Genomic DNA, 25346 nt, shown 5'->3' on the forward strand with positions numbered 1-25346 from the left:
AACTTCATGTCATCTCATACACATACCACTGCACTCAGAGAGAACAAGGTCCTGTGTCCCTTGGGTTAGGTCAGTACAAAGTATGAAAGGGCCCTTGCTGTAGCAACTATACCATCTAAATGGAAAGGATAGGGGATAGGAAAAAACAGTGGTATTTACAGACTGAAAACCAAGACACAGTTTCCAAAAGGTCATACAGGAAGTCCCTGTTAGAGCTAAAATTAAAATCAAATTCTTCTGAGCACCAATTTAGTGTCTTAATAACAAATCTATCTCTCTCTCCTGCCCCCTCCTGTGTTTTTCTTCATCTACTGTAGTCCAAGCTCATCCTTGTACCATTTAAATATCTTTCATTAGTACTGCAAGCACCATGATTAGTACCTGTCTTTATTTAAAGCATCAAACACAAACTGCACACGGGGACAAGCAAATCTGTGAGGAGTACAAGTAAGATTACCAGGTCATGCACTCAGTGGGTCAGCAAGAGTTATGTTTCACACAAATAACTGTTAGAAACCAACCTCATAAACTCACTCCCAGTTCTTTAGCCCCACAGAGAAACTTGTCATGGAAACAGAAACGGGGCTGATGCTGAAGGGGCAGAGTTGAGTTGTTTTTATTTAGTTTTATTTTTCTCCTTTCCCCTGCTTTCCTCTACACATCTTTGGACTCACAGTGATACATGTGAGAATGCATTATACAGGCAACAGCCATACCTCCGGCATTGCCATGCCCAACCTGACACAAGGCCACCACCCAGAGAAACTTCTTTGGGCACTTCTGTGTCTCCTGCTACAGATTCTGCTTGGACCTAATTAGGTAAAAAATGTGAAACCAAAGATTTCTTGAAGCTGAGGGCATTTTAAGCCAATGAGGCAACCCAAAGTCATCACTTGTTGCAGAATCCTATTCAGCTGTGGGATTTTAATATAAACCAATGGGAAGATGTGTTTTCCCCTACTTTTTCTAGGAAATACATATTTTTTTTGACTGAAATAGTCATCCAAAAGATAATTCCAAGCTAATACCCTGAACAGAAAACTTTCATTTTAACCTAAACCCTGTGAACTGACGTGGACATTATTACAGGGTCTTTTGTTAGGATATACGGTGAAAACAGCATATAACAGAAACAAACAGTGCTATTGACAGGGTAGATGCATGAGGATATAACAAACTATTTTGTGAAAAGAAATATGTATTTGGAAGGAATAAGAAGGACCGTTTTTCAGATTAAGCTGATTTTGTGTGAATTAGCAGTTGTTTGAAATAGTTCAGAGGTTTGGCATGTGACAGGAAGCCCCAAACAACCTGAGAGTGGGCAGCATGCACACGAACCCAGCAAAAGCTTGAAACAAGCTGATTCTTCTGGAGAGAAAAATATCAATGAAGCAAAAAATGTTTCTACATTTTACACTGGCATCTATCCAGGAAGAAAAACCTTTTGACTGAAACTATTTCTATGAAAAGTTTTATTTTTGCTCCATTCTACTCAAATTTTCTTCAGCAAAATTTCCTTCCAACCACTATAAACATGTCCAATTACAAATCCTTGTTCTTATTTTCCCACTTTCAGTTTTTCTATTGAGAGGGAAAAAAAGGAAAAGGGGGCATGAAGACTCCAAAAGCACAAATCTTTTTTCTTAAAGTAAATATTTCCTTTCAATTTTCATTCTGTGAAAATTGATGACAAAAAATAAAATTTTAGGCAATGTTTTATAGAAAATACTTTTTCTATCAACTCACATATGAGAGAACTCTAAAACTTGGTATGAATAAAGCATATCTTTCCTTAGGTTGACCCTTAAAAGAAACTCCTAATTTGCAATCATAGCAACAAAGTGAGGTTAAGAAAATGCTTTAGTGAATCTCTTGGCACAGTGAATATTAATGCAATATGGTTATCTCCAAGGAAGGTGGAAACATTACATAAGGAAGAACAGATTGTCCTTCTCATTTTCAGAATGATTTCCTATCTAAAGATAGACATGTCACTTGATTTTTAAGCACTTGAGAGCAAGTAAATTTCTCTAAAATCCAAAGAATATACCTGCTATTAACAACCTTAGTGGTATCTAATAAGAAAAGCACTTAAGCACAAACTGTACTTAATTTATACAATAAGTAGCTATAAGTGATCAACACCAGAATCCTGTGGAGGAATTAAATATTCATTTTTCCTTTGCTGATTCAAGTACGGTTTTTACTCAGCTGCTGTGCAAGCTTGACAGTGGGGGAAAATGAGTCAAGTCAGCTATCCAGCAAGAAGATCTATTTCATGGCAGGTGCTGGGAATAAAGACACAGGTCTGCTCAGGGGGAGTCAGATAGGTAGAAAGTTTACTGACTTTCAGAACATTCTCAGTCATCAATACAGGAATAAACAAGCCATCCGTTTTCATTGAACCCATTGGCAAAGTTATCAAATTGCTGAAAAAAATATTTTTTTTTTTAGCATAGGCAAGTACATTGCTGAGATGGCTTAGAGCAGGAGGAAAAAAGTGCCTGAATCAACAGAATAGATCAGATGTGCTGGATAAATGCTAAGCGGAAAGATATAGGAAGGACAAACACACATATTCTGCTTAGAATATATTAAAAACGAAATGTCAGAGGACCAGGCATCCTGGGAAGGAGAATGGAAAAAAGGAAGGTAATAAAGCAATAATCTCAGACGCAGCTCCAGAATTACCCAAAGTCTGCAGTGCTCTGTAGGGATTTTAAAGAGCACATTTAGAAAATTTGTTAGGAATTAGGAGAGCAGGGTCAATAAAGTTAAACTCTGTCAATAATCACTCTGTAATACGTACAAGGATCTTCCACCACAGTGCCCGAGGGCTACCTCTGAACTTAGAATTGAACTTTTCAAATTTAAAAAGACCCATTTATTGCAGCACGTCATTTGAGGAAATCTTATTATGGAAAAAAGCCTAAAAATAGAGCTGTTTTTTTAACACTCAAGACTGACCCCCCTGGAGAGCATCTACGAACCAAACTTTGCCAAGAGGAATATTTAATGAGAAGTTTTGAAGTCATTAGCCTGGCCATAACAGCACCCCACGTGACTGCAGAGGGATTTGGGAGACCGGAGCAGGCCACACATGGAGCGACCAGGTTATCAAAACACAGGGCCCAACTCTGCTCTCAGTGTGTGCAGGCCTAATACTTGGTCTTCACGCCTCTGAAGAATTAAGGTCATGCCTCCACTGTGTCATGGTGTGTTGTAAAGTGATTTCTAGCTCATGATGATCAAACTGGTGCCAGCACAGGAGGCATCAGAGCACTTGGCCCTGCTTCACCAGCCCATCAGCACTGGGGAGCATTACAGCGTCGTGGCAACCCCACAGGCACTCTGCCATGGCCTGTGTAGACGTACCAGCTCCCCAGCACTGGCCTGGGGAGCTCTAATGCAGGGTGACACCACCACTGTCCTCACAGCTCTCACCCTCATGGGGACTTTTGCACATCATCCCAGCCTCAGAGGCTCCGGCACAGGCATTAGGACAGTCCTGGCATACAGCCTTCAGGAGAAGGGCTACAAAAATTCATTGTGAGCTTATGTTTTACTTGAATATTTACATAAAGCATGTGTTCAAAGTTAAAAGTCCTCTACTTGCTCTTCTATAATTCAAAACATTGTGTAGTAAGGGATGCTATTAATACAGAATTGTAGCAGATACAGAATGCCAGAGATAACAGCCACTTGACGTGTTTAGCTCCTAGTGAAAATAGCTAGGGTGGATGGTGGGAGTTGTGTGCTACACATCAAAGATTGAAATAACAAGTAATTTTTTTTGAAGAGAACTACCTAAATCGTGGATGGTTTTAAGAGGTCTATCTAAGCCCTACAAATGGATCTTGCTCTTTTTTTCTCAGATGACATACCAGCAGTCTTGTTTGTTGTTAAATGGCTCCGCCACACTAAGCTGCAATGGTATGTTACCAGAAAACAGAAAATGCCCAGAAGTACTTGGGAAATGTGGTTCTTAAAAAGGACCTTCATGTCCTTCAGATAATGACCCTAGGAACTTGACTGGGATGACTTATTGCGGGGTAAGTACACTAGGATTGCACTCCACTGTTAAATCACTCAATTTGTCCAGAAACACAGTAAAACAAATGAATCCACCACAGCTCATATTTGCTTCAGATTTAACTTTTGAATGTTGCAAATGAAAATGTGTGCTTAATTTTGGAAATTTCAGCTTTAAATTAACCGCTAATTTTCAGTCAGAATTTCTGTCAAACTGTCACTGCCTATGATCTAAATGCCTTGGGGACTGATCTGAATGCATGGCAACAAAAAGACAAAAAACACTAGATAGTCTTTTTCCATTAGTACCACGCTCTAGGAAAACAACACAAGACCCACAAAGATGCTCTTTGTCATCCCTTACACCCTGCAGAGTTTTGCTGTTGCCTAACAAATGGCCTTTAGGAACTCAGTCCTAGAAGGCACTTACCACCGAAATCCTAACCCAGGCAGGAGATCACACACATAGTTGCACCTGAGATTACACCTAAGAGTTGGTAACATAGAATGCTTGGGTCTACCTTCATCTCTCCTCTCCTCTTTTATTTATTTATTTATTTATTTATTTATTTCAGCAGGAATTTTTTTTTCAGCACAATTTGAAGTTTTTGACAACAAAATCCCATCAGGTCTTCCACACGTGCGTGCACTTGAGTGCTGAAACACATCAACAGCATCTGGACTGAACTGAATGCACTTGGGAACTGCTTGAGTACCCTGTCGGCTGTCCTGGGCAGGCACAACAAATCCCAGCACACAGTAAATTAAGCAAATGAGCATGTGTTTCTGCATGGGAAACATGACAAGTTTGTCACAAACCCACTGAACGCTGCTCACAACTTTGTGGGACTGGGTGCTCACGAGTGCTGAACAATCTGCAACAGAAAACCTTGAGCATTTGACTCTGCATCCTTTCTTCATTCTGTTTACTTACTCTTTCAAAAACTCAGTGAAATAAACTGCAGTTTGAGGGATATTAAGACTAAACATGCTTTTTTTCTGAGTACAAACTGTGGTGCTGTAAATGATTAATATTAATAATGGGAAAAATCTGTCATGTATAAACAATATAAACAAACAGTAACAACCACTTAAATTTGTTAATCTGAGAATTTCTTTTCTCTGATTCTCTTCCATAAACAAAATATTTTTTTCATCAGGCACTATCCATTATGTTCATCCTTGGTGTAGTTACAAGGCAAAAAAATGTGGATTATTGATGAAACAGATCATAATGGCTCTTTCCAAGCCATTATCATCTATCATTTAAATGTGTATTCAATGAGCTTTAATCTGCAAATTTGTCACGATTGGGAGCCATTACGATTTAACAGATTCATTGTGTTTGCTTTATTCTTCTTTTAATATGATGCATGGTACATGTTCTATAGATAACACGTGAAGAAATTTTACCTAGCAGAATGGACTTTTTAAAAAAGTTACTACACATGAACAGCTGCTTATTAAAGCCTTAAATCTTTATAAAAAAACAACAACACTGAAATGCCAAGTTGTTATACTAATAAATGAATCCTGCAAAATCTTCATATCCAGGCACAGTGCTCATTCTTCTGAACAGTCTCAGTCTCCGGTTACTTCTTACAACAGCACCATGACCAGTCATAACTGAGATTTCAACTACGCAAATTTTCACCAGTCCCCTAAACAGCTATTATTTCTACTGGCTGAGATGAGGCGAACAAAATCAATGAATGCTCTCTCACTGATACTAATCAGTCTGAGTTGTGTACCATATATTACCAAGGATCTAAGCTATATCAATCTCCGGGTAGTTTTTTTAATTCACAAGAGTCTATTAATAATAATAATAGTTTGCAATACCAACTGAAGCAAAATAGCATAACCAATTTTGTATTTTGGAGAAGGAATATAACATTGTTTTTTTAGCTCAATATTTGTATAGCTGCACAATTTGCAAAATTGCAAAAAATGATGGCAATTGGCAATACATGTGCTTTTACTGGTTTTTGGCTCTGGCAGATTAATTCCATATCCAGTTTGTATATAATTCACTTAACACCTTCTCTTACTCAAGTTTTGCAATTTCCTGAATAAAATCCCTCTGAGAGTGAGCTGCACACTCTCTGAGCAAACTCCCCTTGTAGTCACCAGCAATATTGTTGTTTGCTTTGAAGATGCAGTGGGTAAATGCAAAAAACCTCATCAACCCAGAATTCAGATCACGCTCCGGTTGTGATCCCCCTTCCCTTCTTGACATTATCCATGAACGTGGCACAGTGGGAAGGCTCCTCAGCCAGGCATGAGGCAAGATGCAAACATGAGATCAGAAGGACTCATACCATGCGATGGCTTACCTCATGCCTTCTCTATATTGCAGCAGGCTGCTCTGAACTGGTTTGGGGTGGGGACACATAGGCATGCAATGTGCACATTTGATCGACAGCTGTGCCAGGATTATTTGGAAAATGTGGCCTCCAAAACTGCTGTAATATCTAAGCATGCGTGCAGCCTGGGTAAGCAGCCTGCAGCCCTGCTGCAGTGGGGCTGCCCTGCAGCAGCTGGAAGCTCACCAAGCCATCATAGGTCTTGGGAGCGAGGAGGCTGTGCGTGCCCCGGGAGGTGGGCTCCAATTGCTCCTCAGGCCATGCCTGCAGGCTGCTGAAAGCAATGACAGTATGAAGACTTTTTCATTATACACCACAATATGGTAATTGTGCAAAAAGCCAGCGAGCAGTTGTGGTAGGACTGCATGACACCGCTGCCGCTCTGCCCACGTGAGGTGCATGTCGGCACTATGATGCCAGCCACCCTTTAACATCATTTGCACCCTGTTCACATATTAATGAATTATTCATGGCCTTTACAAGAATGGCTGGCTTTTTTCCTTAAATACAGATATTTCCAAGCATAAAAATATACACATCTAAAAATAAAAGAGAATCATCCATTCGGCTTAAAATAATCTCACAAAAAAGGAAGTATTTTTTAACAGCACATATCTACTTTATGGCACTGGTCTCTTAACTTAGTGCTTATGAGTTAGGGAAACAGCCCCTTGGTGGATTACTTTTCATAGTTTGCTCGGTAATGTGTTTACAAAGCCATTGTTACAACTAGATGCTTATATATTTTGATATACAGCTTATACTACAACAGTACCTCTTCAGAGACTTCATGTTTATTTTAAAAACCTATTTAAATGTTTCTTTACCTTCCCTCCTGGCAAAAAAAGTTTATTGCCAGATACTCTAGGGCTCTATATTACAGTCTGACAGTAATTAAAGGCAGAATTAGTGGTGCTTTCATAAGAAATGGTAACAGTGGCAAGTGTACACTGGGATGGGCCAAATTAATCTCTGACTGTAACTCCATTGAAATAACTAACTTACTCTAGGAACTAATTTGACACTTGAAATTTCAAATGAATGGCCTCTATTTTTAACTGTCTGACATTACTGAAGCACATAACTCAGAGGCTGGAAAATGTTAAGTGGATTTTATTTCCCTTTGTTAGAACATTGCTCATCTACTCACCTGCTTTCTGCTATGTATCATGTCAACAGTCTACTCCAGAAATCAGTGTTTTGTTAAGATGAGATTATAATGTGTTATTTCAATGCAACCTGCACTTAGCTAATGGTCATCTGCTCTTGAAAATTGAAAGTATTAGTGATAACCATTATCTCTAAACCACACAGTAAATGTTACAAAACATATTATCCAAAATTTTGTGGTTGTAAACACCTGTAATTTTTCCTCTGATCCTATAATCACACAATACACCAATATGCAAAAAATCTAATACGTTGGTAGTACAGTCTAAAGAAAACTAAAGGAATTATTTTTATGTGCATGCCTTCTACTTGAACTCAGACTCCAAACATGGTTTTAGGATTTTGCAGTGTGTGGAAATTAAGCTTTGACCAAACTATCTCTTCCAAAAATTTAATGCCATCTACCTAGAGTTGTTAGCCCTACACACGGTAGCTATAATCCATTCTGATTCTGCAGCAGTTATCTAGCTATACAGAGCATCTAATCTAATTCAACCCTATTTGCCCATTAAGAAGACTCCTTTATCTGGTATGTAAAACCTATGCACTTTTATGAGATTTTTTTAATTTTATTTTTTATTTTTTAATAAAGAAGATGGCAATTCCTACAGGGACTTTAAGGAGTGGGGCTGCTAGGAGGCATCATCCCCCTGTGTCTGGTCACTCCTCACCACGAGAAGGAGAGCAGGGGCCTCGGAGCATCCTCAGGATCCCCCGGTGTTTTGGCAAAGCCACAGGTTAACACAGGAAGGTGCTACAACCTGATATTCAAGGTTATTGGATTTGAGGATGAGGGGGATTCCTGGATCAAGTGCAAAAGGAGCAGGAAATCCATTATGTGACCCTTAGGGCCTTCTCCCTTCAGGTTACAACTGCATTTTGCTCTTTATGGGAAGAAAAACAACCTCCTTTAGCAGTGAAGGACTTGCATTATTATCTCTGTCTGACTGTTGCATTGATTAGATTGGAAAATGAGTAACTTTTATCACACTTGATCTGAAATAGCACTATTTGGCTTATGTTTATTCCTTTACATTTACAGAACAGATAATTGCATGGATCCTGGGAGTCAGACACAACGCCATGATGTCTCTTTTGATCTCTGGTGTCAGGTTAAAGGAGAAAAGAAAGAAAGTTAACCTGTGATTTAACACTGGCCACTGTCTGGCTCCTGCTAGCGGTCTGGTCTGGGTGGTTTAGACCTTTATGAGTGCATGTCTGGGTCCCTTCTTACCACATCGGTTCGATTGCTGCCACCTCTGATATCAGAGCCTGGTGGTGCTGGATGCTGCAAGCACGTGCTTCGCCTTGTATTGCAGCAGATTTTTGCCTAAAACAATCAAGACAATTTTCTGTTCTTCTCATTTCTCTCTTCCTTATTTTTTTGTTAAGCACAAGGAAAGGCAGATTATTTCAATTAAAAGCCTATCACTGACAATTGTAAGCAACCTTTCTTCAGTTCAGTGCCGCAGTTGCAGTTTTAAGTTTCTCCCTGCTTCTGTCAGGATCTAATTTTCAAGGCCCCGTTGCCATGGCAGCAAGTTGGAATTTTAATCCAGTACTAAAGGTCAAGACAGGTCACCAGTTTCAGTTCCTCTTCAATCTCCCCATAAAGAGCCACAAAAAGAAGCTGAGATAAAGGTCTGACCTAACCAAAAATTCCAGTCTAGCACACAGCCAGACTTGAAACTATATGATTTGTATAGGCCTTCCAATTTGTCTGGAGCTATTGAAATTCATGCTAAATCAAAAATGGGCAGCACAGATTCACGTTCCTCTCTCTCTGCAGAAAAGCACATATATGTCCTCAAAATGCAGTTAAATGTATGTAACTTATCAGGGATATCGAAGAAGCAAATACTTGAATCGAGTGTAACAGGTAGGCAGGTAGTTGCGAAAGCAATCCCCTCATTACTGGAGGTATTTACTACTTTTACAGACTCAGATGAGCCTGACAGCTGCACTGAAGCCTTCCTTGTCAATACAAGGTACGTGAGTCAACATCTTTCTTTCAAAATCTGGGAAGATCTTTTTGTGAAGTATTTTGAGTAAACAAGACTTTTCAGTAAGGGACAACTTCCTGAAAGCTCAACTACCTTCAGATTTTTATTTTTTTATTTTTTAATTTTTTTTGCTATTTGTATCTTGAAGGATAAAAAGCTCCCGTGGAAATTAAGAAATAACTTTAGATTTGCCAATTTTCTAGACCCATCCCATGTTCTCTGCAACATGGATTTCAATTAAACAATCAGTTTGCACCTGCTGGGGTAAGGCTATAGAAGTCTTCCTCCTCCTCAAGAGCTACATCATATCTTCAGGAAGTAGTGGTAACAGCATTAGGAAAGTCTCAAAATGTGTTTTTCCAAGGTGCACGGGCACAAGCGAGGGAAGCAGCTCTTCCTCCAGGAACTCAGAACAGTAATTAGCACAGCAGAGTGGAATATTTTATTTTATTTTTATTTTTTTGTCATTTGGGAGGGCCTATACGTTGTAAGGTTAAGTCATTCTCAATCCGTGGCTCCAAGGGCTATCCAAGACAGGATAATGCAGTGAGCGTGGCCTAGCCCCATGGGGTGTTGTGAGAACTTCGCTTCATAAAAAATAAGCCCTCTGGCCAGAAAATTGATAGGGTTTGGAGCCCTGCTGAGCCCTCAGTCCAAAGGATAATGGTAGCAATATAAGTTGCTCTGGACAGACGGTGTAAAGCTGAGAAAAATGTGGTGGATTATTGGGGTTGTCAGAGGAGTTCAGAGGAAAGATGCAAAGGATTAAGTTGTGATATTAGGAGAAGTGGTTGTTAGTCTTACCTAGGATATCTAGGACACAAATTGGGAGTTTGAAGCCCATTCTGGTATTATAAATGCCAAGTTTCCTGGCAAAACCCATTCTTCTTTCAAGCTTATCACCCGTTTCCGACTACAACTATTTTTTAGTATGGTGCAGATGAACCTGGGTGACACTTGTCTCAGTTTGTCTCAGGCTACTAAGATATGAAAGTAAGAATTAAAGTGACTAGAGGAAAGAGCGTCAGGAAGAAAAAGTGAGAAATGGCTGCATTCTGAACCTAAAGTATACTGACAGGTCAGAGTTAAAACAAAATGTCCAAACTAAGGTGACCAGAAAGCAAGCAAGAAGTTAGTTTATGTGCATTTTATCAGCAGGTGTGAAGCTCAGAAGACAAATGGGTGGGAGAGGTATTGTCTGTGGTGGCTTTCTCTGCTCTATCCTGATTTACATGTTCAGATTTACCAAGTGCATTTGTTTTTTCAAAATGAATGTTTGAAGTTGCACTGAAGTTCGGAAGTGATTCCATCCCACAGAAATGTAAATTGGGAGGTCGGTTTCAGACTGGCCTAAAGCCACGAAGGCACAACATATGCTGCTGCCTGTGGAAAAGCTCTTTAACTACAGGGAAACCTGTGGCAGATTTTCAGTCTTACTCGTTTCCAAAATGGTAACTGATACTTACCAGACAGGGAAATGCATCCTGAACCCAAACATGTTAATGTACGTCATTTACCTGTCTATTAATACTGACACTTTGGTGGTCACAGTTCAGTGATAGTATTTGGCTGCGATGCATCCTACTTGAGAACAAAGTATTTCAATTTTTAGGGCAAAACTATTATTTTTTTTTTATGAAGGTTTATATAGAAACAAAAGAAATTGAAATGCTTCAATGCTTATTTGAGTTGCAATCATCAATGCTGGCAATACTGCAGTTAGGTAGCTTGTTTCAGGAATTCTTAAGGGCAGTAATTATATGTCTGTGATAGTCAAGAAAAACTATTCAACGTTGATCAGCAAAATATAAGAGAATTAATTTAGTTCTGTTCACACAATCTTTTAAACAGATTTATAAACATGTCAGGAGAAAGAGATCACGGAGAAGAATGTATTAGGAAATAACTTTATTTTGACAGGGCGGTTAAACTGTATGTGAGCCAGCTAAATAATGAAAACAAATTAAAAGTCTAATTTAGAAATTATTTTGAATAATGGGCTTATCTTCAAGGATACATGGCTTTTAATTATGACACTGAATTTTAAAATATTTAACAGCAGCTGAAATGTCTTGAAAATTTGCTTCTATGAGCAACTGGCCATAGGAAATGCTTGTATGTTTTAGTTCCAATTGCTCAAAAGTAGAAACCTGTGGCAGTGAAGAACAAAATGATACAACTGTGACTGGTTATCACTGCTCCAAATCCCAGGTGATAATATGTAAGAACTTATCAGGGCAAGAGGATGCAAAGCTAACTTCTAAACAGCAAAACAAAATAGTAAATATGAAAGATGAATGATGTCTCATCAGACAGACCTTCTATTTTCATTTTCTATTTGTCCCTTTAATATGGTGCACTGTAGCTCTCTAAAGATTAATGGAGTTCCAATTACATGCCAGTGTTGTTTCACTTATCATAATTTGTCCACGGCAGTGTAAGTCCCTTGTATTCATGACTTCCCAGTTCACCCAGAGGGAATATCCTTGGAACTTCCCACTTCTAACAAACAGGCAGTACTTAGTCTAGTGATTAAAGCTTGCCACACTTACTAAGTGAAAATGAATGTACACTATAAAAAAAAGCAGGCTATCAACACTGGTGGGATCAATTGACGCTCTTGTGCTTTAATACAATTGATTAAAAACTGTAATTAGAAATACTAAAATCTCAGCTTCTTCAGTGTGTTACATCTGGGCTGCATTGTGACTGGATCTCATATATGGAGTTGAAACATAAATAGAAACATTCTCCCTATTATACTTGGAGATGAATTTTACAAGTTTTTGGTTCATCTTATTGAACGGGAAATAATGCATCAACATTGAATGCATCCCAGGTTTTAAAAACTGAATCCTTTCAAGGTTAAGAATTCATCAGTGATTCTTGATTTGAACATTCTGAATAACAACATTACGTGTTGTCGCATTATCCAATATACAATCCTTAGTGTAAAATCCTCTTGATGTCTGATTACTCTTCATAAGGACCTCATGCTGATTCATTTCAAACTGTGAATCACCTTTAATTCATAGCTTGAACATGCTGCCAAATTTTGGTTTGCATGTTCCCAGGTGGCTATCCCTGACACTGTGGAGAACTTCCAAAAAGCCATTAGATACTTAGGAAAAGTAGTTAGATGTCAAGAAGCACATTTCCATTTTCAAACAGACTTCCATCAAGTACTATGATAATCTTTGGGATTAGAAAAGTATTGGTATTTACGGAAATGTTTTTAAAGCTGTGAAGTGAAATCCTGGCCCAGCTGAAGCCAGTGGTGTGCTCCCTTTGAAAAATCTTTTCTGAAATATCACATAAAAGGTTTTAGCTGCTTGTTTTGCTTTTCAGCCGACTGTATTTAGCTGTCCTCTAGCCCCCACACAGGTTGTTTATCATTAAGTATCATGGATCACAAAAACCTTATAAAGACAAAATAAGCTGTTTTTGTCTGATCCATAAAAATTTGTTGATCTAATTTTTTAATGGTTTCTGGTAGTTCTCTGAGCTTATGAGAAGGGCCTTTTAATACTGTATTAATACAGTAAGTATAGGAAGTCATTTTATGACAGGGGAAGAATACCATTATGATTACATTCTTCTTTTTAGCTAGGCTTTTATGGAAACTACCCAAGACTACTCTGCAGTATGATTTTGAAACACAGGATGTGCTTGATTAAAAAGGTTCTGGGTAGTTTCCAACTGGACCGAGGCCAAATGCTAACAACCAAACAGAACAAAAGAACTGGATGTTTGAGGATGACATCCTCGCAGTGGTAATTATATAACAGAAACCTAAGTCGCGAGCTAAGTATGTACCCTCGAATTCATGGAAGTTGACAGAAAATCCTTCTCAGTGCAATTGGTTGCACACCTTATCTGTTCCTACTTGCTATGCTTCATAACAAGCTAATCAGAGTAGACTGGATGAAAACTGACTGCACAGCACCCAATGGAGTCATACAGTGAATTTGAAATTAAAAAAAGAAAAAAGAGAAAAAGGAAGCCAAGTGCCATACTTTCACGTAGACCAATTTCAGCTACAGAAATTCACCACACTCTACACACACACCAGTGGTTCAAAATTTCATTTTCAAGACTTTTGAGTAGAAATTAAGATCTGATATTAGTTACATGAATTATTTAAAATACTCCTGATCACTCGTGTACAATGTAGGTGCAGAACTTCAGTGCAATCCCAACATCATCCCTTTGGCCTGATCTTTCAGGATGTCAATGTGTCTACACTTGAATTTTGTAATGAGGTACAGGCAACTTGGCTGCTGGAGCAGAATACATCGTGGAGGCAAAGCACCTTTGTTCTGCACACATGCCTCAACTACTCATGGTATAACTCAGTAATACAGTGAACTCAAGCACATTAGTACTAATTTTTGCAGATTTCTAATCAAGCCAATGGAGTCTGTAAGAGTGTCACTGTAAATAGAAAATATAACTTAACTTTCCCTGGAATTGAACGTTAGCTTAAAAAGTTGGAAAATATCTAGAAAAATGTCCAGGTGAAAAAGATCTCTAAGAAAGGATATAGATGAGCAAACCCAAATCCTTTCAGGTTCGATCAAATTGAAATCATAGAATGGTTTGAATTGGAAGGGATCTCTAAAGATCATCTAGTTTCTGCCATGGGCCAGGACACCTTCCAGTAGATCAGGTTGCTTAAGGTGCCATCCAACCTTACTTTGAACTTTTTCGGGGGGGGGCATCCACAACCTCTCGAGGCAACCTGTTACACTGTCTAACCACCCTCAAAGTGAAGAATGTCTTCCTTACATCTAATCTACATTTACTCTCTTTTAGTTTAAAACATTTATTCCTTGTCCTATCGCTACATACCATGGCAAAGAGTCTTTTTCCATCTTTCTTGTAGGCCCCCTTTATGTATTGGAAGGCTGAAATACGGTCTCCCCAGAACCTTCTCTTCTCTGGGCCAAACAACCCCAACTATCTCAGCCTCCTATTGACAAAATACATGAGGAATTGGTGGGGGATACAGTTTTGAAATCAGTGAGATCATGCTGAGTGGTTGACAGTGTAGCTGAAAACATTACCGGGGATCAGTTGGACTGTAATTTTACTCCTACACTCCAATGTCCCTGAAATGACCCAATGTTAGAAAGATTAAATCCTTTCTAATACAACGGCATTCTGATAAATACTAAATTATTAAAATACACAATTACTGCAGGAGCTGTCAATCTATCAGGGTTTGTTTGGATCACATTATCCAGCCCTAACTACTTAAGACCATTATTTCTTTCTGCCCCACTTTCTGCTTTAATTTCATTATAAAGTACAATAATTCCGATTGAACATGGTGGTGACTACACACGCAGATCTAAAGAAACAAATTGGCCTTGTAATACCAAGTCTCACAGTGGACTGCCTTCTAACCTCACAAAGCCCTATGGAAATTCTTGGAAGCTGCCTTAACAATTTTTCTGCAGTAAAAGAGAAAAAGTGATAGTAATGGGTTAGCTGATCTTCATTTGGAAGCTAAAAATAAAAGTATCTTTATTGCAGCTCTGATCTCTCATGTGTAAAATCTATCACCTACCATAAGAAGGCAGTTCATTGCAGCAGAAATCTGATTGATAGTACTGGAACTTTAGATCAAGCAGCAGAACAGAGAGCAACTGGTTCATAAAATGTACTCAGTGTCTTCGGGTTTTATATCAGGCTTCCTATAGAGAGCTTTAGTCCCATTAAATGCACTATATACCACTGAGCTCTGAAGCACTGTTCTTCTGAAATTCAGCTTATAACTATAAACCATGATTGACAAGTCTATTACTGTTGGTTACAAACTATTGAAATATTGTATTTTATAGTATACTCACTAAAATATTTTTCACAGTGGAGTCCAAATACACTTGCTTTAGAAGAAAAATCAGTTTAAGATGTAATAATATTTTTTTATTTTTTATTTTTTTATTTTTTACTAGAGAATGTGCTTGATGTTAGGTTTGGATCACTTAGATGTTCTGAAACATGAATGCACCCATTCTGCTATGAAGAACAGTGGGTCTAGTTTGGCTAGATTCTTTAAAAAAAAAAAATCATCAGTCCGTACTGGAAACCAAAATAGCAAAAGGGAGACACTAATTTGACACTGAGTTTCATAAACAAATGCTATTCATGCAAATTATTCCTAGCATTCCTACCCAATTCTCGTTTGATCTTAGTAATAGAGCATTTAATTTTAAGACTGATTTAACTGTTTAAACAGTTTTGTAAAGCTTTATGCAAGGAACTAACCTTATTTGAATGAGTACTTCCATGAGCTGACTTTACGAGTAAAGAACTGGACCTTCAGAGCCTGGTGAGTGTATCAATGAATTGGGCACCCACAGTCTAGTCCCAGATCTCTTACATGGTCACAGAGACATCACTGAATTCCAGCAAGCTTTTTACTGTACATGAACTTGCACTAAAAAGTCATGTATTTAAATTAATTAAAAATAAATAAATAAACGGAGCTCTCTCTCCATTGAGTTTTCTTCCCATATAGGGATTTACTTAAAATCGCTTCCCTACTAGATTAAAGAGGAACCACCAGAAACACTTTGAAGTCATTCTAAATTAACATATTGTATTTACACAAACTTCAGTTAAGCTAGTACAGTTCTGCATTTGGTAGTTTAAAACTATTGAACACTAAAATACAATAGCAGCTCTGAAATGAAATCAGACCCACATATTTTAGTAAGTATAAAAACAACAACCTAATTTTCAAAGTAATTAATTTCTACTTGTAAATTATTTTGAGATGCTGGGGTAGAAGTAGGAAAACAGTGCAGCTTCAACCCACTGCCACATTATTGCAGTCTAACACCAGAGAAGCACCAAAGAAAAATGGTTTATCACAGCGGAGAATTAGCTCTTCCACAATTTTCAACTGTCATATTTATAGACCATCTGTGATTTTCAGCTGTTTCAAAATGTATGAAACTCAAGACCCACTTTTCAACACCAGCCAGTAGTATCATTCTGTACTATGTATTTAACTTTTCCTCACTGTATAAATGTTAAAATTCCTGCATCATCTGTTCATTGGGTTGCATTTTCTATTGTAAGAGGCTTAGTATCTGATGAGAGAAGCATAAAAGTGATTTAATTTTGGCAAGTTGTACAACTAAAATCAGCATTATTTCTGCTTAATAAACTCATCTTTCATACATATCTCTGTTAGCTAATGCTTAAAAAGAAGAAATAGTAATAGGCACTGAAAACATAAAACTGGTTTATGGCTAATTTTTAAGGACTACTGAGAACACCTGAACACCAGGACAAGATTATGAGTGGAGCTAGATTTTAGTTACCTTTGGAGAAATAAGCTCATTCTTTATGATAAATTTAAAACAAGATTTAAAGCTGGAAATAATAATACTTACGACTTTTGTGGCACTGACTTAGTTGCAACTTTCCCTGCTGGATCGCTCCACTCTGCAAACAAAGGAAACACATTTTCAAATGTCAAAAGATTACTGTAGAATTAAAATGCACCCAAAGCTGTCAGCCCATCTAATTATACTTGGTTTCACAACATGCCATGATGCATAACATGTAATAAAAAATGGAACTGATCTGCTTTAGCACCATAGAAATTAATTTTTTTTAGCCTTTGTTTTAATGATGTTAAGCAGGAAAAAAATAATACAACCCTGACTGTTAGGACCAGGATGATAAAGACCTACTTTGTACATTGTATCCTGAGGTCAGATGTTGGGAGTCCTACAAAAAAGAACACACAGAATGTCAGCATTAGTTAAATGAGATGAAGAAGGTAAAATTCTGAGCTTGCTAGATGAAGGGCACTAGCATTAAAGAAACAGGGAAGGAGATGATACAGGGAAGGAATCGTGATTGTTAAGGCAACACCAGTGACATTAGTTTAAAAAAAACATTAACTGTGGAGACAGAGCACCACTGAGGGACAATTTCACAGTTCAGACAAGAGCTTGTCCTCTTCTGCTGTAAATCTACATGCCCCCGCTCCCCCCCTGTTTTTTTAAATAAAGTCACTGTGATGGTTTATACCAACAGTGGTCTACCCTGTTCCAGGCTTGGCCATAGATGTGTGTATGGGGCATCTATGATGTAAAATTTAAAAGCATTAGATTTAGCACCACTGCCTTTCTTTTTTGATCTCATTGCTTGAAAATACAGTAACCTTTTACTGATAGTCACAGCATTTTTATTTGGGCTGTGACACATAGGATTTGATAAAGATGCAGGTGGCATTTCTTCACCTGATGGACATTGGTCCAAATCCATACAAAATCAATGGAAATACAACATTACACCAGCAAAGAATCTGGCTCGTAACTCTGAGAATGCTAATGCAGGGATTTTTGTTGGCTTACAATAGCTAAGCTGCTCCCTTAATGCCACACTGTTTTCTTCCTTAGTTTTTCTCTAGGCTTTACAGTCCACAGTGATTGTAATCAGTTTTCCTTCCAAGCAGAGTTTGATCATTTGAAATTAAGGTGTTATTTACAACTTCGTCTTACAGCCAGGCACTACTTTGCTGGGAGTGTTAGTTCTGTAGGATGTTAAAGTCATTAAAGCCCTCACTGCACTTCCTCTTAGGGCATTATTAGTTCCTAATATTGTACTGTGCTGTCAGTCAGTCCCTTGTGAAGTAAATCATGCCCTAAGAGTAAACATGGCACTTTAAATCTGAATGTCAAAGGGATAAATTGGTCTGATAGGTTCCGTCTTTGTTATCACATTTTTTATATATGTTTCTCATGAGGATTCTTAGTTTTGTAGTTAAGCTGAGAACTTCTAATAGTGCCTCTGTTTTATATGGCTGCAAAATCTAGCCATGTTATGTCTAAGATCTATAATTTGGCTAGCTATAATTGATTTAGGGTGATGTTCTGAAAAGACATTTCTGTTGTTTTTTGAAGTAAAACTAGCTAACATTTATGCGCTTGCTTATTTCCTGAAATGCTAGCTCAAAAAATCTAATTTATAATTTATATTAAAGTGATATGGTCAAGAATTTTAGAATCAACATTTAACTTGCCCAGAAATCATTAACTTTGATGTGGATCTTAAAAGTTCAAAGCAAACAATAGGAAAAGAAGAGCAAAACAAAATTTTATCTTCTCTGAACCTATTCTAGTACTGCTCTCAATGGAGATAGCAGCAGCCTGCAGGACCGTGGGGCCCATCAAAAACCGAGCACTAATTTAAGAGATTGTATAAAGTAAAAAAATACAACTTCCAGTGGGCAAAAAACTTTATTCTCACATACTTGTATATGTATTCACACAGATAGGAATCTACTTTCACCTAAGTGGGTTCAACAGACTTTAACCAAATTTATGGTGAGGATTATACTCTGGTATGATTATGATTTATGATACTTATTGCTGTAGTAGTCAACTGCACTGACTTTGGCAGTGCTGGAAGAGTAACAATCACATTCCATTAAAATAAGACATTCTGGGCACTGGCTTTGTTATTTTTAAGGAGCCACAGATACTGCTAATTTCATATGATTTCCAATTAAGTATGGCGACTGCATTTCAGACAGGGGAGTATCTGCCAAACAGATAAAATCAGTAAGAGGAAAATCACATTCCAGCTTCTAAAGGAGGATGTGATTGCTTGAACCATAATGTCAAGCAGTACCAGTACAGCTTTAAAAGCTATTTTTCAAGGTCCTGCCTTTAGAATGTATGTGGCTCCATGTCAGACCGGTGTACAGTTCCTACCCTAGGGAAGTTCACCCTTCCCCAGACATCATCACCTCATTGATTTTCAGGTCCCAGCAAAAGATACCTCTCGTAATGCTTGCTTTGGGTGCAGGCTTGATCTCTAACTGTACTACCAGAATCACAGCTAGAAGGCAACACCAGAATTTGGGCTAAAGGCATGTTCAAATCATACAGCTTAACAATTCACTGCATGACAGGTGAACTGCAGGTACTCTCCAGCCAGGTGCTTCCGATGTGGCAACTGCTGAGTGCATGCTCTCAGAAGGGCAATACCAGGCATTGCGTTATGTAGCTGTGTGTCGTTGGAATGTGCATGTAGACAGATGCCCTAGCACTGTTCACAGGCAGAAACATTTAAAGTCACCACAATTTGACCATGCAGCCTAAATGTCATCATGCAATCAATCACAAAGACACAGAATGCCCTATCAGCCATTGTGTTACACAAATAACAATTAAAACCAAACAAAACATATTGCACTGGATGTAGAATGACTCTCATAACAAGAAAGATAAAGTTCACTTTGCCTCCACTGTAACTTCTGCAGCTTTAAATAAGCAGCCTTACTAGTAACAACAATCTGATTGGGAATTTCCAACTAAAAATAGTCTTAGAAATTCTTTGAAATGGAACCAGTTAAAAAAAATAAACTTTCCACTGAAGAACACTCAACAGAACAGAACGTTAATCAGGTCACTGGTAATAGCTTACTTGTACCTTGCTTGGGATAGAAAACTTGGTCTGCTCAGCCTTGCCAGGAGTGTGAATAGCAGTAAGAGGAGGAGGCCAGGAATGGGTCATCTCCTAGGGAAGAAAAAAACATGCTTTTGAAAACAAATTCATGTAAGTAAAGAAAAAAGAGAGGAAAAAATGATCACGTATGCTCCACTGAGCCAGGGGGATGTCATTGCTTAGGAAGCATCACCACTCATCCTTCTGTGGTAGGTAAACATGTGAACTACCCAACAGGCAGCATGTGTGGTAAAGAGGGTGAGGACAGGTTTTAGTCATGCACATTTTGGCCACATGTGTCTTCATCAGTTTGCACCTGATTCCACTTTCCTAGTTAGGCTCTCAAGCTGTATGGATGAAGTCAGCATAGGCAGAGAAGTGGGCTTTACCTGCAAAGCCCAAGCAGGAAAGGGATCTGGAAAGGGAATTGGGTGACTTGCATGGAGTTACACAGAAAGCCCATCCTTTACTAGGAAATCCAAATCTCGGGTGAAAACCTGATTACCAGACCACCTAACCAACATGCCCTTTTCCTGATCAATCTGTTGATTTATCGTTTGTACACACGTATTCCAGCTGTCTTCAAAAAAAGCACCTGGGTGCCTGTGGCTATGAAATAAAAACAGAAGAGAAAGTGCACACCAGGCTTTTCCATGCTGCGGCCCAAAACTGTCACCCCACCGAGCTCAGTGCGAGCAGAATGGAACTTATGTTCAGAACAGGGGGAAAATCAGTTAAATGCAGAAAATGCAACTGTGTTGTTTTAGGCAAAGCTTGTAAATGCCCTTGTAATGAGTGTGTTTTATTGTGGATGCCACTCCGTTCTCTCTTATCTTTGTTTTTTATTTAATAAATATTCAGGCAGTAATACTTGTCTCTGGTGATGTTATATTTGTCTTGGTTGTTTTCTTTGCCTATAAAGCTCGGAGCTGATTCTTTTTTGAGACAAGGGAGACAAACAGTAAAAGGGGATCTGATCGAGGAAATTCTTCATGCAATAGCCATGATCCTTACTGCAGTAAAACAAACTTCCCAGCTGCTATTTCACAGTGATCAAGCCTAGGACTGGTCACAACAAAATTTCTGAGCACAAAAGTTTCTGACAACCACTGCGAATACTCCACAAGTAAAAATGTAACATAATACAATCAATTCAATAAAAATAAAAATAAAAATAAAAAAAATAATAAGCTGTTGTCAAAAGGGTAGCATGGCAGTTGCATCTGGGCTAAAGACATGGCTAGTGTGGCAAGAGGATGGGATGCTAGTGCACTGAAGATACAGCCAGCAACAATCCAGTTGTCCCTCACAAATCCTGTGTCACATGGAAAAGAAAAAGGAAAAGCTATGCACTGCAGTCCTCACTCAATCAGGTGGACATGTAACGTTCCCCCACGCTCCTCTAAGGCACTGATATTTTATCAAAGCCCATCAGATTTGTACCCTGCTGCTGCTGCAGCAAGGCCAGGCTGAGCCCTGAAACAGCAGGGCCCGGGATGACCCTGTTGGGGAGGAACCCTCCCCGGAGGCAGGAGGCCAGGCTGCTGGGCCTGGCGGGCTGCCGGCTCCTGGTTTTGTTGCCCCAAGCCCAAATGGTGGCAACCAGAAAGGGGCAGCTTGTGAACAGCTCGTCCCTCCAGGTGGGTGAGGCTGCAGCAGCTCAGAGTGGTGATGAGAAGTGAATAATTGTACTGCACTGATTGCTTGACCTCTGCACGGAGGAAGGCAGAAAAAGATTTAAGCATCTGGTCAACTTTTCTGTGAGATAATGTAACCCAAATCCTGTATGCCTCTGCCAAATCCTATGCCACAGAGGCTGCTTTGTGGCAAATCTCATAGCAAAACGATGAAGCGGAGACCATATCACATAATTGCAAGAGGGACAGGCAGGCAGCAGGACTGAAGGCAGAAATGAAGCATATTCTAGAATTGCAACTATTGGCTTGACCTCAGTCCCTTCCTACCCAGGCATAAAGGGCTGGACAGAGAGCCTAGGGTTCATGGGAAGGTGATGCCAGCAAACATTTTGGAATATTTACTGTCAAAATGCATCTGGTGTCTGCTCAGTACCAACTGAATGGGTTGAACTGTAAGCAAATCTACCTGTCTCCCTGTTAGGGGACACCCAAACATAAAACCATGGGACAAGTTAAAAACAAGTCTGCTATTATTTGAGGAAATTCAGTTATAAGTTAAGAGATCCTGACTACACTGAGGTCAAAAGCAAAAGACAGCTTTGGTGAGGTTAGGACTGTCTAATCTGTGTGTTTACCAAGTGACCTTATGAGCATCAAAGTGTATCGTGAAGGTACAAGCTAGCTGTGACAAAAGCATTCCACTTCAATTATTGGATAGAAAATTTCAGATAGGATCACACATGCAAAACAGCACAAGGGTTTAAAGCCCAGCATATAAAGAAACTTTATATGTGTGGAAGTGCTGAGGAGGTATATAGCTACTTACAGAGACATACCTACGTCTACCTACAGCGAGATGACCAAAGAAGCTTGAATGATCATAAAGTTTTGAGTTTACTCTTATGAAAACTGTCCTTTAAAAATGTCCCAGCAGCCCCACAGAGCCACACAGGACACCCCCAAGCTCCAGAGTGACACACAGCAATGGCTCTGTGCTGCCTTCAGCCAAGGGTCAGAACCTCAGCCCCACATCCTGCAGAGATGTGACTGGCTGCTTAACTCTCTCCTGCTTTGTTTCTTAAGCACACGCACATTATTTTGCAGAACTGGGATCCTAGAAGAAAGCAGGCCATTTGTTTAATCAGCATGTCATTTGTTTAATTAATGACTTCAGCGTTCTTTGCAATGTCCTGATTTCTTTTGGAGGTCCCTCATCTTTAAGTACTTGCAAAGTCCTGTTCTGTTTAATTTATGAAAGCTGATATATCTACCTTCTAATATGTTATGATGGTAAAGAACCACTTACTTGAAGTGTGTGTGTTGTATATGCATTGTTTACATGTATATATACACATCCGCGTTTGTAAACACCTGGGAAAATAGGCAAGGAACCATATATTATTATTTTTTTTTTCCAGGAAAAGTTAAAAAAAAAAAAGTTTAATCAATCCAAGTTTGGAAGTATTTAGAAATTCCTGGAAGTAACAATAACACAACTGAGCATATGAAATGCTTTAAAGAGGAATTTAATGGAAACAAAGTAATTCCACAAAATCAAGTTAGGATTTATTTTCACATGGTTTGGACTTAAAATAATTCCAAAATCATGTTAACTGTTGGAGTGGGCAGATGACTGCTGTGGAAGCATGAATTTTTTTTTACAGACCTGAAGATTAAACGAGAAAGTAAACCTGCACAGTTTGTTGGCTTGAAAGTCACTGTGGTCCTCTGACGTAGTAACATCAAGCATCCTTCTTTCTGAAAATTATTTAAACATTGTTTTAATTGAATCCATGTGTTTTATTTATTAGAGCTAGGCACGCTCGTCTCTTCAGCTCAGGCTGCTTTTTTCAGCTATAAAAGCCCTCAGGTAAGTAACTAAGAAGTACACATGCAGAAGAGGTCTAATGAATCACTGAAAATACAACTACTAAGAGCAAACTTTTTAAGGGCAGCAGAGGTACAGGGCCAAATCAGGATTTAAAAGACAGGAGAGGACTGGGGAAGGATTTAAACCTGCCAGTTCCTAAGGAATGGGCCACAGCAAGAGAACTGCGCACAGGGGATATGAAGCAGATGGTAAATAGCTTTACAAAACCAGTCCCTAAAATTAATAGCCACCTTCCAGATTTATTTCCTTTCTCTATATTTCATTTTTCCATCATTTCCTTCTTGTTCAAATGAAAGCGCAATGTTTTTAAATACAGATAAAAGCATTGAGCCAGGCTCTAGGAGGTCATTATGGAAAAAAGCAGCTAGACCATGTACTCCGCGTCCGCTCTGAGGCAGCTTCCCTTCCTACAGTGCACTTTAAACTGCTTAGCCTAATCTAATTTGAAGTCTCCCACAATATAGGACTCATGCCACTTCCCTTGGGAGAATAGAGGGGAGACTTGAGAACAGTCTTCAATTACTGAAAGGACTGTTGCAAAAGGAGAGAATAATCCATTCTCTAGTTTTACGGTGGATATGAACTTAAACTGCAGCCCGAAGGATTCCAGTTAGACACAAGAAAAAGCTTTCTAATGGTGAGGACTTTGCAGCACTGAAACAGAGTGCTCAGGCGGTGACACAGACTCCGTCTTTGGAGGGGCACATTTAAGAACAGATTAGCACACATCACTCGGGAATGGCTTAGGCGGAATTGATTCCTGCACTGGCACAGGGATGTGTAGCACACGATGGGATTTCTAAGACCCTCCCCAGCCCACTTGCCCGGTCCTTAGTTTGATCTCTCTTGGCTACCCTTACTGCCTCTTGTGGATGTCAGGTCAACGAAAAGGCAGGAGAAGAAAGCAACGGTCCTGGTTGTTATCTCTTCTCTGGCATTAGAGATCACAAAGGCAGTTTTGGCACCAACACTCTGCCCATTTCATTAGAGGGCAGCTGGAGGAGCGGGGAGGAGGAGCAGGAGCAGCCTGGCACACATAGCTAGCAATAAATGCACTTGGTGGCTGCTGCTGCTAGAGACCTTACCTCTGGTATTCTCTCTGTCAACTGCCTTACTCGGTCCTTTTAGCTCTTAGCTAAATCTGCTCCTTTAAACTTTCTCCCATTTTTGGTTACACATTATGTTAAAAGTTGTGTTCAGAAAAAAAAAATTAATATATGATCAGTAGATGTTCCAAGGTTATTACAAACTTAATGTTACAGCTGGCGCTAAGCAACCTACTGCCTTGATGGAATAAAGATAACCAAGTGAGTTACCATTTATTAGGGCCTCCATTAATGATTTATTAATGTTTTATTAACTATTTATCAATGCAGTCTTAATAAAAAGTGTGTCTTGTTTCACAGTATCTTTCTACTTTCTGCATTTATACAAACCTGATCAAACTCTCTCTGCTGGGAAGCCAGTAATGCACGAGGGGCAGCCACATTTCATGTGTGTGATGCATACTGAATTAAAAACTATGTCAACCTGTTTCATCTTTGGGGAAAGGCTACGGAAAGAAAGGAGATATATATATTTATATATGTATAAGCAAATTACACTAAAGCCTAAAAGATGACAAAGGCAATAAAACTAAGGGTTGTTTTTCATATATATTCCTTCCGAAGGAATGGAAAATTTACACAAGCATTTGGCAATATCCTGACCAGTCACCTGTCCTGCTTTATACTGGGCCAAAGGCTTCCTGAGGAAAGGATTTAGGACA

General features: G+C 39.0%; 1 protein-coding gene across 11 annotated transcripts in view; it reads right to left on the reverse strand.

The window, feature by feature from the left end:
* AFF2 (ALF transcription elongation factor 2) overlaps positions 1-25346 on the reverse strand; it is a 336498-nt gene that overhangs the window by 114573 nt on the left and 196579 nt on the right. For 7 of the 11 annotated variants that reach the window (XM_035541445.2, XM_035541440.2, XM_035541439.2 and 4 more), the window contains 3 exons: positions 20030-20122; positions 17284-17320; positions 16981-17032 (listed from right to left, as the gene is read on the reverse strand). In XM_035541445.2, the coding sequence (XP_035397338.1) occupies positions 16981-17032; positions 17284-17320; positions 20030-20122 (182 nt within the window). The remainder of the gene's footprint in view (positions 1-16980; positions 17033-17283; positions 17321-20029; positions 20123-25346) is intronic. The other 4 variants (XM_035541447.2, XM_035541446.2, XM_035541442.2 and 1 more) reach the window with 1 other exon arrangement.

This window comes from Cygnus atratus, chromosome 13 (assembly GCF_013377495.2).
Source record: "Cygnus atratus isolate AKBS03 ecotype Queensland, Australia chromosome 13, CAtr_DNAZoo_HiC_assembly, whole genome shotgun sequence".
Taxonomy (NCBI): domain Eukaryota; kingdom Metazoa; phylum Chordata; class Aves; order Anseriformes; family Anatidae; genus Cygnus; species Cygnus atratus.